The sequence below is a fragment of the Merops nubicus genome, unplaced genomic scaffold, assembly GCF_000691845.1.
Source record: "Merops nubicus isolate BGI_N331 unplaced genomic scaffold, ASM69184v1 scaffold478, whole genome shotgun sequence".
Taxonomy (NCBI): domain Eukaryota; kingdom Metazoa; phylum Chordata; class Aves; order Coraciiformes; family Meropidae; genus Merops; species Merops nubicus.
Window position 1 is genome coordinate 9641 of NW_008624877.1, and position 17696 is coordinate 27336.

A 17696-nucleotide genomic window follows, 5' to 3' on the forward strand; every position below is an offset into this window, starting at 1 on the left:
TCCTGTGGTAACTACAGCAACTGCTTCCGCTGCGGAGGGCTTGATTTGTGGCCAAATTTTAATGCTGTTTAGCAGCTTTAATTACAGAGCCAACATCAAATGGCCAGCAAGCTCTCTGCTGATTCCAATTGGAAAAACTCTCAAATAGTCCTCTTCCACCTAATTCAGAAAAAGCTTTTTCATATATTCAATATTATATTAGGTAATTAGCATTATATATGTATATCTACTATGTCTTTAAATATATTTTATAAATAAATTCCAACAGTGTGTTGCAAAGTAAGTAATGCATAAAAGTTTCACAATTTAAATAAATATTTTTCACATTCCAATTCAGCTTCTATCAAGCTCATCTTTATTTCATGCCTTAGTTCTGAAGCACTGCTTTTGCTTCAATATAAGAGGTAGATTTGATAGTCTGGGCAAGTCAAGCCTACTGCCAAAAATGCAACTGTCAGTAACTGTATTGCTGATATGCAGTTTGAGACTACATGAAAAATTCAGAACAACTACCTAAAATCCTACCAAGTCTTAGCTTAACAGTTCTTGCTAAATCACATTTAATGCTTTACTTTAGACAGGATTACTCACAGTTGTTTTCTGTACATAAGAGATAATGAAAAACACAAAACACAGAACAGTTGTATCTAACATAACATATAAAAGTGCATGAGCTGCTTCTTCATCTGTTTCTACAAAACGCATTCCACTTTTCCTCTAACTTTGGCCATAAAGAAAAGACCCCTGGGGCAACAAAAAACCCAAAACCGTACAAGTGGTTACATTTGATGCTTGTCTTTACTCCTGTAGTTTACAGCTGAAAGCCTTCCATTGGAGCCTCCTGCTGCTGAAACACAAACTGCTGCTGACTCTCATCCACCGGAGGTGCAATACTGGAGTCCTCTTCTTCAACACCAAAGTAATGTTCTATGAGTTCAAAAGCCTTTTGGTAGATCTCTTGGTTCTCATGCCTCTGAAGAAACTCAATTTTATCAAGTCCTAAATTCAAAACAAAACATTTTCAAAGTCGAGTTAAATGAATGGCGAATTCAAAGGGAAACAGCTTACAGTGTAGTGGTGGTATTTATACAAAAACAAATAAAATGCAACACCAAATCATCTCAATCAATTTGATATCACTGACTTGATTTCCTAATCCAAGTATTTCTAGTCTTCTGATGTCCAAACTTATTTTAAAACTATGCTAAAAGAGTATTAATTTAACTAAGAGGAGGCTGTGTTGTCTACAAAGTAATATGCCATGCCTACAAAGAAATGGAACCTGTATAGAACTAGGACAGCATAAAGCTATTTGCAGTAGCAATTTCCAATATCCCCATTTCTTTTCTTTTACTCTTTCAGTCTTCCCCAGCTCTAAATTCTATCCTCTATTATGGAGTCATCACTGGGCACAGTCTGTAATCTTTTTTCAAATTTAGTTTTAAGATTTGAAGATCACGTCCTTTCAAAGCCTTACCATTTGCAAGCTAAGAGGATGTAAACTCTGCTGTGCTGGCAGAATTAAGTGCTTGGAGGTTAGTTAGGTTGATTCAAAACTCTTTTTTAGCTATTTAAGAGAATTCAGTTTTCATTTAAAATTGGATGAGGAAGAGCTCACGTGAACCCTTATGGTGACCACAGAGGCCAAAGCTATGAGGATATCATTAGCTGTTTCTGCTGCTTGAACTTATACTCTACAGCTTCAGCAGCCTCTGCTTAACTGGTAAAGGAAAAAAAGAACCTAGGCATTCAGCAGCTGAAATTATGAAAAGACTCAAAATCTGGAACAGAATAAATTCCATTAAAGTGTTCAATACTTATTCCTCTTACGTGTTAAGGTTGCAAAGTAAGTTCCCCGAGCACGCACTTGATTTGAGAAATGAAACTCTGTAGCAGGGAGATCAGACTTAAAGGCTGCTTTGCAGAAGTTAGTACCATCTAATGAGATACTGTGTGGTCAACTATAATGGCTATTAGCTGTTTCTGAAATACAAATGTCTGCAATTTTGTTTTGTCAGAGCCACAAAAAGATAATCCCCCATAAATAATACTAGATTCATTATAAGTCACTTTAAAAATTAATTTTGTTAAATCAAAAGCATCTAGTCATGAAATTCAACAAATAGTCGTTTCAGTTTTGATACTCTGTCTTTAAAATGTTGACTAATTCAGCAACTTTTAAGAGAAGAAAAACATAATACTTTCCTAAATTAAGTACAAACTTAATATGATCTGAAGTTGATTTTACTATGACTGTTATTTACCCTGCTAAAAAGGGATGCGATCTGGGCAGTAACAAACCCTGATCTTGCATCTCTCTTGGTGATGAAACAGTACCAGACAGGACTATACATTAAAGTAACAGAACTGTATTTAAGATTGGTTGATAAAATTAAAACATGGCTCCAATAGTTGGTCACCTATGTGTTAAACACTTCTGAGAATGTTTCTGGAGGGACATTTCATAAACTGACCACAGACAAACATCCACTGGTTTTCTGCATTTAAGCACTTTTCCCACTGCACCACATCACTTATGACACTTCAATGTCCATATATGCTTGAAGCAATTCTTATATTAAGCTTATCTACAAGTTTCAACATGGTTCACAATGGTTTTGTTTTTACAGCCTGAAATAAGGAAGTTCAGGTACATAGTTTTACAAGAAGTAATTTCTTACCATATGCTTCCTCTATGAGGGCACAATAAGGATTAATGCCCATTCCATTTTGCTTAGACTCTTGCTCTCCAAGGCGCAGAATATTTTCAAGTCCATTTAAAGCCACCTGTACTATTTTTGAATCCATCACGGTCAGGAGGTCACAAAGAGGCTTGGTACAACCCAGTGCTACCAAATACCTTTAAAACAGCAGAAAAACAGAAGGGCGTAGGGATAAAAAGAAAGAATGATAATCCATCACATTCATTTTGACATTCCAGTCTATCACTATTGGGCCTTAATTTTGCTAAACAACAAGAAGAAAACAAAGGTGACTGAAAAAACAAATTCTAAACCATGCAACAACACAAAGGTAATCTTAGCCTGAAATGAAATAAATATTCTAATTTATCCTAATAAGAAAATTTAACATCTATATTCTTAACTGGAGCATGGAATTTGTAGTCTTTTCCTCCTTTTCACTGAAGATCTTTAGACAGGTTTAACTGAATATATGATGAAGAGAAGTTAACTTTAGAAGTTCTTTTCTCAGGTATTTGAAATATTGCAGCAACAAAAATATTGAAAAAATGTGACTGATAAGAACACTGGATACTGCTCTGTGCTAATGTAATCCACACTAGTAGTCCATTAAGATATTAGCATTACCTGCTATAAAGGAAAGGACATAACTGTAAATATTTTAAAAACTGTGATTTCAAGTAGCCTGTTACTTTTTCCAATTTTGCACAAAATTGCGTATGAACTTTTGTACGTCAGAACCTACGTCCTTGTTTCTAGTGTGTAAGTAAAATGAAGAGAGTCATGCTTGCCTGCATCAAAAGGTTGCTTAAATATAGTTTATATAGTGGTTTTAGAGTATCCTGCAGCAGTGAAGACAGTCATACCTCAAGGACATTAAAAGGGCTAAAAATCATTACAAGATAATGATTCTGTATTTTACAACAAGAAGTTACTTTTATGGTACTACATGCACTTTTACTATTTGAAGATCCCAAATTAAAATGTGTTTGACATCTAGAACCATAGAATGGTCTGGGTTGGAAGGGACCTTAAAGATCTTCTAGTTCCAACCCTCCTGCCATGGGAAGGGACAGTTGATACATTATGCAAGCAATGAGAAAAATAACAAAAATACAACAGCAAACTTTCCTTACCTCTGATAACATTTAGTGGTAATAAGAAAACCAGCACTCTTTACTTTTTAAATAAATAAGCACTTATTGCAACAGTTCTCCCAAGTGCACTGGAAGAGTTATCACACCACTTTCAGTTCTAGCTTCTAAATACTTCACTGGCATTTTTAAATCCATTTATCAACTACCAACTCAAACTTATCGTTATACTGATGGTATCCACAGAAACCAGGCAGTATTTTATTCTAATTATTCAGTAAGTCCAGTCTTTGCAGAACAGCTGCTGACAGTAAAATTTTAATGAAACTCAATTTTGAAAAAGGTTAGATATCTGATTTAAAATAAAACTAACAATGACTTTAAGATACATGAAGTAGCTACTAAAATTTCTGAAGTCTCTCCACAAAGACACAATCCCATTGCACAAGTTTTCTAAACAACTCAAAGTTTTCCATTTTCAAACATTGAAACTGTTCATTAACTATTCCAATTTTGTTTCACAATATATCACCTCTGAAAGAAAACCCTGTGAAAGCTTTAGATGTAACACCATTAAAAGCAATACTGGGCTACTTAAGTTTACTGGATGTATTTCACTCCTGAATTTCTACATGTTTAGTCCCTGCAGTACAGACAGAATGTCAAGGAATTACAGATGCACTTAGGATTTTGTTGCTGTGCTTGTCAAGGTTCAAATGCAGAAATAAAAATGCCTTAGAGGAGATACTCAAGCAGAAAAAACAGTAACATGTACAAACTTACCTAATCTGTTCAGGGGTTCCTCCTGATGTTGCATTAGTTATGGCCCACGCTGCTTCTTTTCTGGTGCGAAATTCAGCTTTTTGAAGAATTTCAATCAATATTGGAAAAATATTTGCATCTATAACACCCTAAGAGATGAAATTGTAATATTAGTAAATATTTAGCATACACAAAAAACATTAACACCCTTCACTACAAGACTCAGTGATGCTTGTTGATATCAAAGCAAACAGTGTTTTGTTAGAAGGCACCACACAAACTAGAAACACTGAAGTGAAGTTCAGAACTATTCCAACATTGAACTGCAACAGCCAGAGTCTCTTTTTTGGTTTCTCTGTCTCTGGTGGACACAATACTGCTTACTGGACATGCCCACTGAAAAAATGTATGATATAAGCACTAAACCTGCGTTTTTCAACTAGAGATGAACCCTCGGAATAAAACTTCACTTTGTCTATTTTATTCAGGCTTGCAGTCCACGTAGAAAGACCATGTCTGCAATTGGAGACTATGTTATATATTTTAAAGGTTATTAGGAGGTAACATTTTCATCTATGATTGAAATGGAGCGGGGAGAAAACAATCATATTGATACATGTACTCTGATTCAGAAGTCTCATTTTTATTGACCAGAACCTTCAGTAACTTCAGACCAGACCTGGAGCAGTAGTCAGGATTTAGTAGTTTCTACAAGCATACAACTCAGTACTGATGACATCAAGCAGGTTTACTTAATACAGGCAAAATGTTCCAAACATTTCCAAATTGGTAGAATTGTCCACTTTACACTGGACTAATTTGCGCAAGAAGTTTTGTTTCAACTTTTAAAAAAGAAAAATTGCTTATTACTTTAACTTGTATATTACAATTGTCCTGGTTTTGGCTGGGATAGAGCTCATTTTCCTTCTTAGCTAGAACAGTGCTGTGGTTTAGACCCAATATGAGAACAATGTTGACAACACACTGATGTTTTTAGTTGTTGCTAGGAACTTGCCATGTTTTGCTAGTGTGCAGGTGCACAAGAAGCTGGGAGGGAAAGTGGCCAGGACAGCTGACCAGAACTAGCCAAATGGATATTCCATACCATAGCATGCTCAGTACATAAACATGGGGGGACTGGCCAGGAGGGACAGGTCAATGCCTGGGCACTGGTCAGCAGGTTGCGAGCAGCAGCACTGTGCATCACTTGTATTCTCTTGGGTTTTATTTCTCTCTCACTTTTCATTATATTCCTTTCCTTTAAAATTATTATAATCTTATCTTATTATAATTCATCTTAGTTATTAAACTTTTGGTTGTTTGGTTTTTGTGGGGTTTTTTTGTTGCTCGTTTTTTTCTTTTCTTCTTTTTTTTTTTTTTTTTTTCCCCTCCTCCCCCCAGTTCTCTCCTTCCTGGCTGTTAAACCAATCCCTTTGAGATAAATTGATCAGTTTCCCTAGTACTAATTGTGACAACTATTTCTAAAGTATTACTTTATAATAATATTTCAAAATTTAGAAAAAAATATTTAAATTAGGTAAAATTATATATACTCAGGATGAAAACAAATAATGAAGAATCAGTGTAACATCTACTGATTTTTTCCATGTGAAGGAAAAGCAATTGAACTAGTAAAATGAAAGCAAAACCAACCAAATAACAAATATACAGGCTTCACCTGGATCTGAGCTCTGTTTCCTGCAGTGATATTAGAAACAGTCCAGCATGCTTCTTTTCGAATAGATTCCTTGGGACTACTAAGCAAGTGCAAGAGACAAGGTAATGCAGAGCAGTTCAGGATTACCTAAAATAATTTTAGAATTAAAAATTGTGTTGTACAACATATACATATAGGCTTGTGCAATATACACGCATATATATATAAAAGAACTATTAGATGACTTCAAAAGATTTTGCAACACACTTATATTATGCAAAGTATCATAGACAACATCCTGCAAAATCAGTAGTCAATGCTATGGTGTGCAAATAGACAATCCAGCAATTTGAAAGAATCTGCCCTCAATTAAGTTCAGACCAGAAGACTGATAACAGCAAGACTAAATTCATATTCTGCCTTAAGCTGTCTTATAACTGAGAATAACTGAATAGTGTAAATCTAATTTTTATAGTTTTTTTCTAAGGGACAGATATTTTCTATTTAATTTCTTAGCAAAATCCTCACCTATAAAGGTCACAACAAAATATATAATTAGCTTATTTCCTCATTTTCCCTTTACACTACTTCTGTCAGCCTTTTAGATGGAATTTTAGTTAAAGCAGGACCTGTCTTAGTACTTCCTGCATGACTTCAAATATAATTCTATTGCCTAAAATTTAAAAAATAAATCCTTATAGAACAAATCTTATCAGTAAAAATTCAGGGACAAATCAAGTATGACCATTGCTTTCAAGTGAAAAATTTGACTGCATTCGAAGACTTTAAAAAAAGGCAATGATAATACATAACCGAACCTTCATTAAGAAGAAAAAAAAAATAAAAAATGGGAAGCAAAAGCCAAAGTACCATACAGGAATGAAGCAATCCACAGCACTGTAAAAAAGTGTTTGTTCTTGCAGTATTTTAATGTTTAAAATGGCAGCCTTAACTGTCAAATGAACAATACAGATCTTTTACTGACATACACAGACATCTGTACTGGACATGTATTTTGTCATTATTTTTACAAAATTCTGTCCTGGCAATTAACTTTTCTTAAATCAACCAGTCTTACCTGTGTTTGGATATCATCCCCAGTAACAATATTTCCAACTGCTCTCAGTGCAGGGGATACCACCTTGTAATCATTATGCCTGGAAACAAATATGAAATTTCTTGATATTACTAGCTGTATAGTAAAATTTATCAGCCCCCCTTTGTAAGTTAACTTCCCCCTTGTTTAAGTCAAGAACCCTAGACACCAGTACATGAATGAAGCCCATATTCCCACATTCAGCTGTTTGAAGCCTACTCAATTTTCCAAAAGCTTCTACAGAAGAGAAAGCAACCTCCCCCTCTCCTGACAGCTCTCCACAGGGAACTGTGCTCAGCCGTCAGTGCTGGGAACTACCACCCCTGACCTGCCCTGCCCTGCCGCCCCCATGTGAGCACAGGGATTTAGCCTCCCTTTCTAGGAAAATAATGAACCATAACAAAAATATACTGCAACAGTTCAGAAGTGGCACAAGCCTGCCTATGTACTTCCTGAGTCCAAGAACTGTCTGTACTGCAACTACTTCTAAAAAGGTAAGAAAATAAATTACAATAGTGCAAACTGAGAAATTAATTTACAATTTAAGCTTGATCTTCAAGTCTTCTCCTTCCTACTGCTCCATGTAAAATAAATCCTACATTAAAGACTATAAAGGAATATTTTGGAGAAAACTTCTTTTCACTGTCAATTTCAGGAAAAATTTTACAGGAGCCAAGTAACTCATAGCAAGCAACTTAAAAGGTTTCAGACTGAATTCATGTTCACCACTTCTCATAAAATAAATTCAGAGTTGAGGTGAGAAAGAGATAATATTATTAATGAATTCAAATTGAGTTAACAGTACTGTAAGACATTTATTTGGTGAACAAAAGACTTACATAAGCAGCTCTACTAATCTTCGACACACTCCAGAATCAATAACAGCTTGGATTTTATCATTGGGACCATCTGAAAGGTAGGAAAGGGCCCAGCAAGCATCTGCTAATACATCCGGGTCGCTGCTGAACAACAGTCTTGACAAAACGTTTAAGCAAGGAGCAACCTAGGTTAAAGAAAAATATTGCATAAAATAAGGTGTTTTGTAGTTTTCAAGTTTCAGGGAACATTCTGCAAAGGCATAAAGGTTCAAAACTACTTACTGCCAAAGCACATGAGCTCATTAATGAATCAGGACCTAGGTAGAACACTTCCTGATTAAACTAGATATCCAATTCAAATCAGCAAATCGGATGAATTCTGATTCACAGTCTATTTATTTAGAGATAATATATTAGGTATATAACTGTCCAGCTTAAACAATAAACACCTGCTTTTACAGGTTACTAGATGAACAGGAATTACTGATGCATTTTTGACTCACTCAGGGAACAGAATTTCAGTGTAGGAACATTTTTTTGATATTGCTGTCTCTGTAGGAGTACTGGAGCTGGTATGTTGTAACAACTCATTTACAATTGCTTTACCACAAAGAAACTCAAAAGTAATTCACAGAGGACTCAACGTTCACTGAATCAAAATGAGCAATGTCTGACTCCACTTCTCACTGTAATTGCAGTCTCTGGCCTTAGTCTTCTCCTACAGGTTCCACACAGAGCCAAATTAACCTGACCTCCTTAACACTGCTTGGAAAGTAACAGGTTTCAGGCATACAACTTAGGAATTTCATACTCTTTGTAGAACTTAATTCTTTATCTTACATCAGTTATGCAATTCAGCCTCCTTTATGTATCCAGCAGGTGCTATTGTGAAAGACAAAAGGCAAAGGAGCTATTCTCACTAGCAGCTGCCTACAAGGCATCCTTTTCCACTGAAGTTACAAGCATTTAAGAAATCCCGTGGGAGTTTTACCACCAAAACAAAACACTACTGAACTTAGGCAGAGCAATTGTCAATTAATTGACATAAGAAGTCCTCTCTTTTTGTTAGCATCTCTCCACGAATGATTAAATAACAATGACAGTAATTACTCTCATAAGGTAAATTTCAAGACATGTAGATTCTCTCCAGATTATCTTAATTGATCATTTAACTTCAGTCTCTTCTGCCAAAATATCCCCTGTTCAGTTATTTTAATCTTTTAATGTCATTAAACTTACCGGAAATTTATTTCATACTGAAAATAAGGAGCTAATACTCCTACTAGTCTGTACAGTCTTCCTGTCTTCATAAGCACTTACTGGAGAGGAGGAAGTGAAGGGGAGAGCATACAGGCAAATCACCCCTGTCATCATAGTCTGATTTAACTGCATCTGACAGAGCAGAAACCTCAAAACTTTATTCCTGCAGCATGCACTTGCAATCATAAAACTAAAAAAAAAAATTTAAAAGCTTCATTCATAACTCACATCTTTTAAAGAAAATCAAGAGGAAAATATGGGTTTAGTGCTTGTTTGTCCAGCACATTGTATCAGTGAATGACTATTTGCATCTGAGCAACTACAATCTCAAGTTTTTAAGTATTTTAATTTTATTGCCAATACCTGTCAAAGCAGAATTTATTTTGCAAATACAAGAGATAGACAAGACCGTGTGATTACATTAAAAACACGAAACTGAGGCTATCTCCAGATTCAAATATTCTGTGTGTTAGAACATATTACAAAAACAAGTTTTCTTCAGCTTTCTGATTTCTCAAAATGAATACTTTATTCTACCTTACTGAAGTCTGGAGGGGGGTTCTTTCCTCTACAGAGATTTGAGAGAGCCCAGACTGCATTTCTAGTTGTTGTAAGACGATTTGAATTTGTTAACAGTCTGTCAAAGAGAAACAAAAGTAATTAAAGAAAAACCCAATAAATTTCTTATTGAAAAGGTAAAACTTTTAATGTGTATTACCACCAACAGTACCTCAAACCAGGAAAAGAAATTCTGTTATTCAGGACTAGTTTCAATTTACTTCTCTTCATAGCTTACATGCTGAAACCATTTTCTTAGAATCATCTGAATCTGAATAGATTTTGAGTGGACATCTCATTCCAAGATCCAGTCTATGCATATAAAGTAAACCATTGCTCATATTAGAAATCATTCAACTAATCTTTTCTGGGGGTCTTCAGAAGGGATGCAATCTTCCCTTGAATTAACTTTGATGTTTTCATTCAGCAATTGCAATTAATAATAATAAAAACAGTTCCATAAAAAGTTAAACGGAAAAGATCTTCTAAAGAAAAATAAATCAATACACTTGGTTTTGATGAATAGAATGTGAAGACTCAACACCTGAATAATCAGGTTCAATTTCAGATACATAATAAAATGTTTAAAATTGTTAATCCTTTAAGTCCTTGAAGACGGTAATAATTTCCTCTATTATTTTAAGCTATTTTATAAATGTTTTAAAGAATTTTACTAGCTTAAGCAGCAATTCATTGAACAAAATTTGTATTGTATGACTTTCTTCCTTGTGATGAAGCTACCTTACATCCTACTGTAAGAGTATAGTAAACACTGGAACGATATTCCTAGTGAAGAGAAATCTTCTGGTGGAACACAGCTCATATAATAACTACCCTGCCCGCTAACCGCAACGAGGAAATGGGCAAATAGCAATGCTGGAGCTTGGAGCTGCTGGACAAAGGTGGGGAAAACAGCCTATTGCCCAGCCAGCCGGAATGACAACTACAAGTGTCAATTAAATCACCTCTCCCAGCCTGTATATCCAGAACTCTGGCAACACAGAGTTCTGTACAATACAGAAATTTTGTAACTTGGATATAACACTTCTCTCCTTTTGCAAACATTGAAAAGATTCCTGTCATAGACTTATTAAAGATATGCATAAAACTCAGGTAATCCAAAACACTAACTTCACAGCAGTATCATAAAAAAGAAACATTCTCCATTTAGCAGAAAGCTTCTATTATTTTCAAATAAATGTCAAGTTGTAGCTTACAGTTATCTATATCTTTACATTATAATTATAGTATTAATTTACAATACTTACTCCAAGAGGGGTGGTAATATTCCACAGTTTAAAACAAAGTCTCTGCATTCTGCATTATCACCAGCTATGTTACCGAGAGCCCACACTGCCTTAAAAAAGCAAAGCACCTGAGTGAATTCATACATGCTTGCAAAACAACTTTTACAGACCATCTATACCTTTTTTTTTTTTTACAGCAAATATTATAGAATCTAAAAAAGCAGTATCATTCCAAGTATAAAATTGTGGAAAACTACTGATTTCTACACCACGTTTTGTGAACTCACACAAAGTCAATTACCTACACTTGAAGTCATCCTTTCTGTTAGGAAAGCACATCAATGCAAGTACTTTTCAATAAAAAGGATGCACACACTCTTTTCAACAGTTACATTTGCTCATTGTGTGCAATACGTTGAATAAAACTGGCTCAAAGTTGCAAACAATGTATGAGGAATAAAAATGTGAAAACATGAAGTTTGACTATACAAACTTTGAAACATGCTAAATAAAAGTCAGTAAATTACAGCCTCCCTGAAGCACAAAAAAAAACCCAGTCAAACCAACCAACCAACACCCTCTCTAACCACACTCACTCCAAAGAAGACATCCATAAACAAAAGTAGTTGTAAAACACCTGAAGTAAACACCTACCTGCTCCTGTACATCTTCATGTTCTGAACTAAGCAACTTAATAAAAATTGGAACAGCTCCAGTTTCAATTACAACTTTGGTGTGTAGAAAAGTTCCGGATGCAATGTTTGTCAAAGCCCAAGCTGCTTCAAACTGTTGATGAGCACAAAGACAACCATGTTAAACCACTTGGCACTAAAACCCAAATTCATGAAAAACAGCTTGACATGAGAGGTGCAGAGATAAGTCAATTCTCCAACTTTTTCTCCTTTCCACTGACATTGCAATTATCACTATTATTGTACTTTCTACACAATAAAATAATTGGTATTGAAAAAACCTCTATTTAATAAGAGCCTTCAGTGTCTAAATCATTTTTAGGTTTTGCCTTGCAGCACTACTGTGAAGAAGATTTCAAAACTCTATTAACTAGTACAAATCCCTTCTGTTTATATTAATTACTCTAGTATGTATGTACACAAGGCCTAAGTGCCATTCCATGGGCTACCACAAGTAGAAAGAACTAGTTACTCCTATCACTAGTTATATATATTTCAAAGATTTTATAAATGGGTTTCATATAAGCCTTTCAGATTCCTGTATTTTTTTCTTCTTTTCTAAGATTTTGATTGAAAAGTGCTACAATACACTCAACACAAACAAAACAGATTCTGTTCACACATCAGTCCTGATGAACTTAATATACCATTCTAGAAACTCTCTTAAATACATTCTGCTTTCATCACCCAAGTATTTGACCATCCAAGTACATAATCCTAAAGACTACTACAAAATTTACATTCATTAAAAGAAAAATCAATCACACGTTTCCCAAAGCTCATTGGTGGGGTTTCTAATCCCATTCCAAACCCCCAGTCAGTACCAGCGAAACTCACTTGCAGAGTGTAATTCTCACTTCTCTCTAGAAATTTCACAAATCTCTGTACTACTCCTGGCTTTTGTATGACTTCATCTATAGGTGGATTAGGCTCTAGGGAATAAAAACAAACATTTGTGTAAGTCTTACAAAAAAGACCAAACAAATTACTTTTTCATTATGACAAACATGAATATGATTCTCAGTTCTTATCATATTTTTTAGCATTTAATCATTTTAATCTCAAATGAAGGAGCTAAAATCTTGACTTTAGAAGACTGCAGGATCACCTCTGTAACATGTTATGATTTTGGAAACATCCTATTATATAATATATTAGTAACACATACTAGTATCCATCAGCATGTTAGTAAGAAATCACAAAAGTTCTTTCAGTCAATAGCTCAGGCCAGTGGAAGAGCAATTATAATTAGACACCATCTCAAATGACTAAGCATACCTTTAACTATCGTGCTATACAAACACCAGCATTAATTCAAGACCACCTATCTTACAGGGTCAACAAAAACAAGTCACAAACATTCTTTCGCAGCCATATAATTTTTCTACCCTCAATTACAAAACGAAAATCAGAAACTGAATCACTGCAACAAGTACTGTAAGTAGTGTGCAGTTAGTTACTACCCTGGACACTTCAATCAAAATATTCTTGCTTTTGTTACTTTGTCTGAAAGACTTAACATTAGAATAACGAAGCTTTCTGTATCTAACCATTAGGTCGGAAGAGATTGGGCACAGTTTCTCTGTAAACAGAACTAGAAGTTTCAGCAAGCTCTATTTTAAAGTAAAAACAAAACTAAAGGTTAACTGACTGACTATGACTAAAAATCATTGTGACATGGAACAAAAAAAATCAGGCAACATTTATGTACCTTTAGATAGCAATTTTCTGAATTTCTGAGTTGCTGTGAGCTGCTGATCAGGATCATCCGAGAAAATCATCTGTACCATATCTACTGTAATAACTTCTTCCTAAAAATGAAAGGAGTACTTCTTATGTCTGGTGCTATGCACATGAACAGGTAACGCTCTAAGCACACTCTGAAGTAATTACCTCTGGAATAGGGACAGTGGAGCTGACATCAGGATCCTGAATTGGACTTTCTACCATAGATTCTTCATTTCCCGGGAGAGAAACATTTCGGCGTTTAAACAGCTAAACAAAGAAGAAATTTTTGGCAGACATTAGAACTTGCTGTAGAGTGGGTATTGATGGCATACACCTGAAGAAATGCTCTCACCAATACTAGTCAAAGTATTTCAGCTACTCACTTTCCTCCTCATGCATGCAAATGGAATTCTGTCACAGTGACACTTAAAAACTAGTTCTTTTTAATTAGCAAAGATTCATAAATTTTTCACATGTAAGAAAAAGAAGATACAGATCTTTTAGTCGTTTATCCCTCATAATTGGCATTTACTTTTAAGCAGGAAGCAGTGTTCTACAAGCTACTTTCTCCTTTTTTAGTTTATAGGTTAAAATCATCAACATAGAGCTAATGTTTGTATTTTACTACATTGCATTCCCCTGTTCAATAGAGGGTCTAAGATCTATGTACTTTCTTTGCATGGTAACTAAACAGCAACTATAATTCATGTACAGTTGCAGGAAGACTAAAACAGAAACGCTACTTTAATATAGTTAGAGAAAACCCAGCATAGCTTCAAGGTGAACTTCCAAATTATATAACATTAAACATTTTCTGTGTCCAAAAATCACTTTACAATTGGATGCATGCACTGCCTAAGCTCAAAATACATACCTGCACTGCAGTATTTAATAAGCTATGTTTAATGAGTGCCTCTTCATTTTCTGGCATACAAGCAAAACATTCACATCAGCCTTTTTTCCTCTGGAAATCAAACCTAAGTTTTTATCCTTAATCCAGTACTACACTTACAATTACTGTAATTAACAATTCTAAGAATATTATGTTGGCATCTTGAAAAAGAAATGTTAGAACTTCAGCCCATGGACTAAGATTTCACCTGTAAGCATTATTATGAAACCTCCTCCTAAATCCTGAAGGTTTTGTCCTCCAGGTATCTATTATAGACATCTGCATTTCTGCTATTGTAAACGCTCAAAACTGCAGAAGGAACTCCTTCTTTACATCTGCCCATATTTCAAACAGGAACCTAGAACATTCTCTCCCTTGCTCAACCCACTTCTTGACCGGGCACAATCCTGGACACAAAACGACTGCAGAATCCTGGAGGTAAAGAAGGTTTAATTCCATTTAAACCCACAAAAGAGAAAAAAACACTATTTCCTTTTTTGTAAGGCCAGACATTCTTTCCCGCACTCAAGGACACAGAAGCTCCTGTCTGAAAGGTATAAACTGTTACTGTTTAAGGTCACAGTCTATCTACCACTTACAATTTCTTCTGGAACAAACGCAGTCTCATCATAAACTTGTTCCCAGCTCAAGAAGAACTGAAAACACCAGTCCAACAAATTAAGATCAAGGAGAACGTAACTGTATTGTCACTGTCATAGAAGTAAGCATGGGAGAGATAACACACATTATTTCCATCCTTTATCTAGGGAGTCTTTACTACAAAATACACAAACCAAATTTTCAGCAGAAACTGCAACACTGTTACCTACGGCAGATGCTGCAGTACTATACTGTTTCCTACTCTTATCTCTCTGGCCCAACTAATTTCAATTATTTTCCCACACAGTAGCACCACTTTCCCAGGGGAAGGGTTAGCAGTCCCACCTCAGAAAAGACTAAAGACGAGTGCCTGGGACACTGCCTAGGTTGTGGGAGATAAAATCAGCCTTTTTAGACCAAGTAAAAAAACAAACTACATTCCTTACTTTCCTGGCAAGAAACCACTGAACATTTTGAGAAAAGGAACTAACACAAAACATTAAATTATGCAATGCTTCATGCACTCTGATTGCTAAAAAAATCAATAAGGACAACTGCAAATGTTATGTATAATAGTTCAGGAATCACTAATTGCTAGCCACTTTACTAAGGTATTGCAGAAGTGCTTTTGGGCAATTTGAAGGAGGAAGATGTCCTGGTTTGGGGGTAAATAGAGCTGGTTCTGCTCTGTGATTTTACTTTTTAGCTAAAGTTCTTCTAATTAACTAATCTGTCTGAATTAGCAACATTCTCATAAACTATCTGACTGTAGCAGTGATAAGACTTCATGTTTAGAGTTACTGCCAGAGATTGGTATGCAGTCATAATCAAACAAATGGAGATTCACCAATGGAACATTCCATTCCATAACTGTCATATCCAGTAGAAGCTGAAGGATCAGGAGAGACAGCCCCTCTGTCGCCCCTTCCGTTCTTCTCTTCTTCCGTCTACTGCTACTGGGCTGCTGATTACCTCTACAATGGACGGCATCTGAGGAGGACTTCATCCATCCTGCCTTTGATCTCAACTCCTGTATTCCTAAACTGAGTTCCAGAATCCAGCTCCTGCGCCCAGTCACCGTCTGTGGCTGAGTCCAGCCTGGGACCCTCTTCCTGAGGGACTTCTCCCCAGCCGGGGGTGATGGTGACATATTACCATCGGAGAGAGTTGGGTTCAGGACTAACTTTATGTATTTATATATACTTATCATAGCCTAATTTATTATCATTATTACTATTATTACTAGTAGTAATATTAAAACTATTTTCTATTCTTTCCTAATCAACAAGGCTCTCTCATTCCCTTTCCCTTTCAGGGGTGGGAGGAAGGGAGAGAGCATCTATTACAACTCTGGGGACTGCCCTGACCCCAAACCACAACAGAAGAGGATTATTTTTGTCTAACAGTATAACTTTGGCCCAAATTCTGGAAGAGAATGCAAGGTTTCTACTCCTTACTGGAGATAAGAGTATCCTTTCAGCCAGCCTTAGATGTTTAAATCTAGACTAAACTTAAGCCAGCAGTCTCTCTTCTGAGTGCCTTAGTGACTTAAGAGGGCTTCTGTTCATTTTCTTAACAATCCTATCGAAAGGTGCCTGGTGTCCCCTAACACTACAGAGAAAACAGACATCCAGCCTGGCACTCTGGATTCTGCCTAAGTCCTTTCAGATACCTGAATTTAGTTTCACAAGTTCTGAAGAGCTCATCAAGACATTTACCTGTTCTTCCCTTTTCTGCTTCCGAAGCTGGATTCCCTCCTCCTCTCTCCGTCTGCGCATCTCTTGGGGGTTAAGCGCATTATTCTTGTAGCTTTTCATTCTGAAGTTATCTTTACCTGGGCTTGCCATGTTGTCTATTAAAAAAAGGGAAAATTACTCCAAAAGGCCAAACTGTTCAAGGCAAACCTGACATCTCTTGTAGTACAAAAAAGTATGTACAGCAGCAGCTTGCAACACCCAGTTCATCAATAAAAATCTCTAAGGCGAAAATCACACAAAAATCTTTGCCTAGACAGACATTTCTAAACAGCAGTTTAAACTACAGTTCACCTCAGGGATCACATACTCCATTAAAGGGCAAAAGCTACTGTAAAACGAATTTGCAGGTCTTATGAGCAAACTGAGAAATAAAAAGCAAAAACATTAGGGTGCTCAATTTTCCTTCTGCCAGCAACTGAAGGAACTTGCTTCCTCCTCTCATAAAGGAGACATTACATGTATTAAAAAAATAAGGATAAAGCCAAGAAGAAAACCTGCACTAATTACTGTTCCATTTAATATTTTACTGCATTGTTTCTTTATTTTTATTTAAAGATGCCCATCTTGCAAACATAGCACAGGATCTAGAGGTTATGCTGTTTCCTTCTAAACTGTATGCAGAAAAACAAATTAAGGGTCAGGAGCACCCAGATAGGCACACTCTTTTCCATTCAAAACTAACAAAATGATCGACTCAGTCTAGTTAATTAGATTAGCCCCTTTGATGGATTAGAGGATTAGAATCTGACTGTCATTTCAGGCATATCAGCTGTGAAAAGATAAAAGTGATCACACATGCTTCTGTCACTGAAATGATCAAACTGACTGAAAAA

The 17696-nt window shown here is 35.7% G+C and overlaps 1 protein-coding gene across 2 annotated transcripts; it reads right to left on the minus strand.

Annotated features, from left to right (window-relative positions):
• Positions 1-332: 332 nt before the first annotated feature.
• KPNA5 (karyopherin alpha 5 (importin alpha 6)) lies at positions 333-16956 on the minus strand. 2 transcript variants are annotated; one of them, XM_008945466.1, is made up of 13 exons: positions 16825-16956; positions 13780-13881; positions 13598-13697; positions 12724-12818; positions 11849-11980; positions 11216-11304; positions 9927-10026; positions 8151-8314; positions 7294-7372; positions 6237-6362; positions 4580-4707; positions 2682-2860; positions 333-999 (listed from the first exon to the last, which is right to left on the minus strand). In XM_008945466.1, exons 1-13 carry the CDS (start codon positions 16951-16953, stop codon positions 812-814), a joined length of 1611 nt encoding a protein of 536 aa, XP_008943714.1. In that variant the 5' UTR covers positions 16954-16956; the 3' UTR covers positions 333-811. The 2 variants fall into 2 exon arrangements, with proteins under 2 accessions (XP_008943714.1, XP_008943715.1); XM_008945467.1 differs by having other exon boundaries at positions 13795-13881; positions 16825-16953.
• Between the last annotated feature and the right edge of the window lie 740 nt (positions 16957-17696).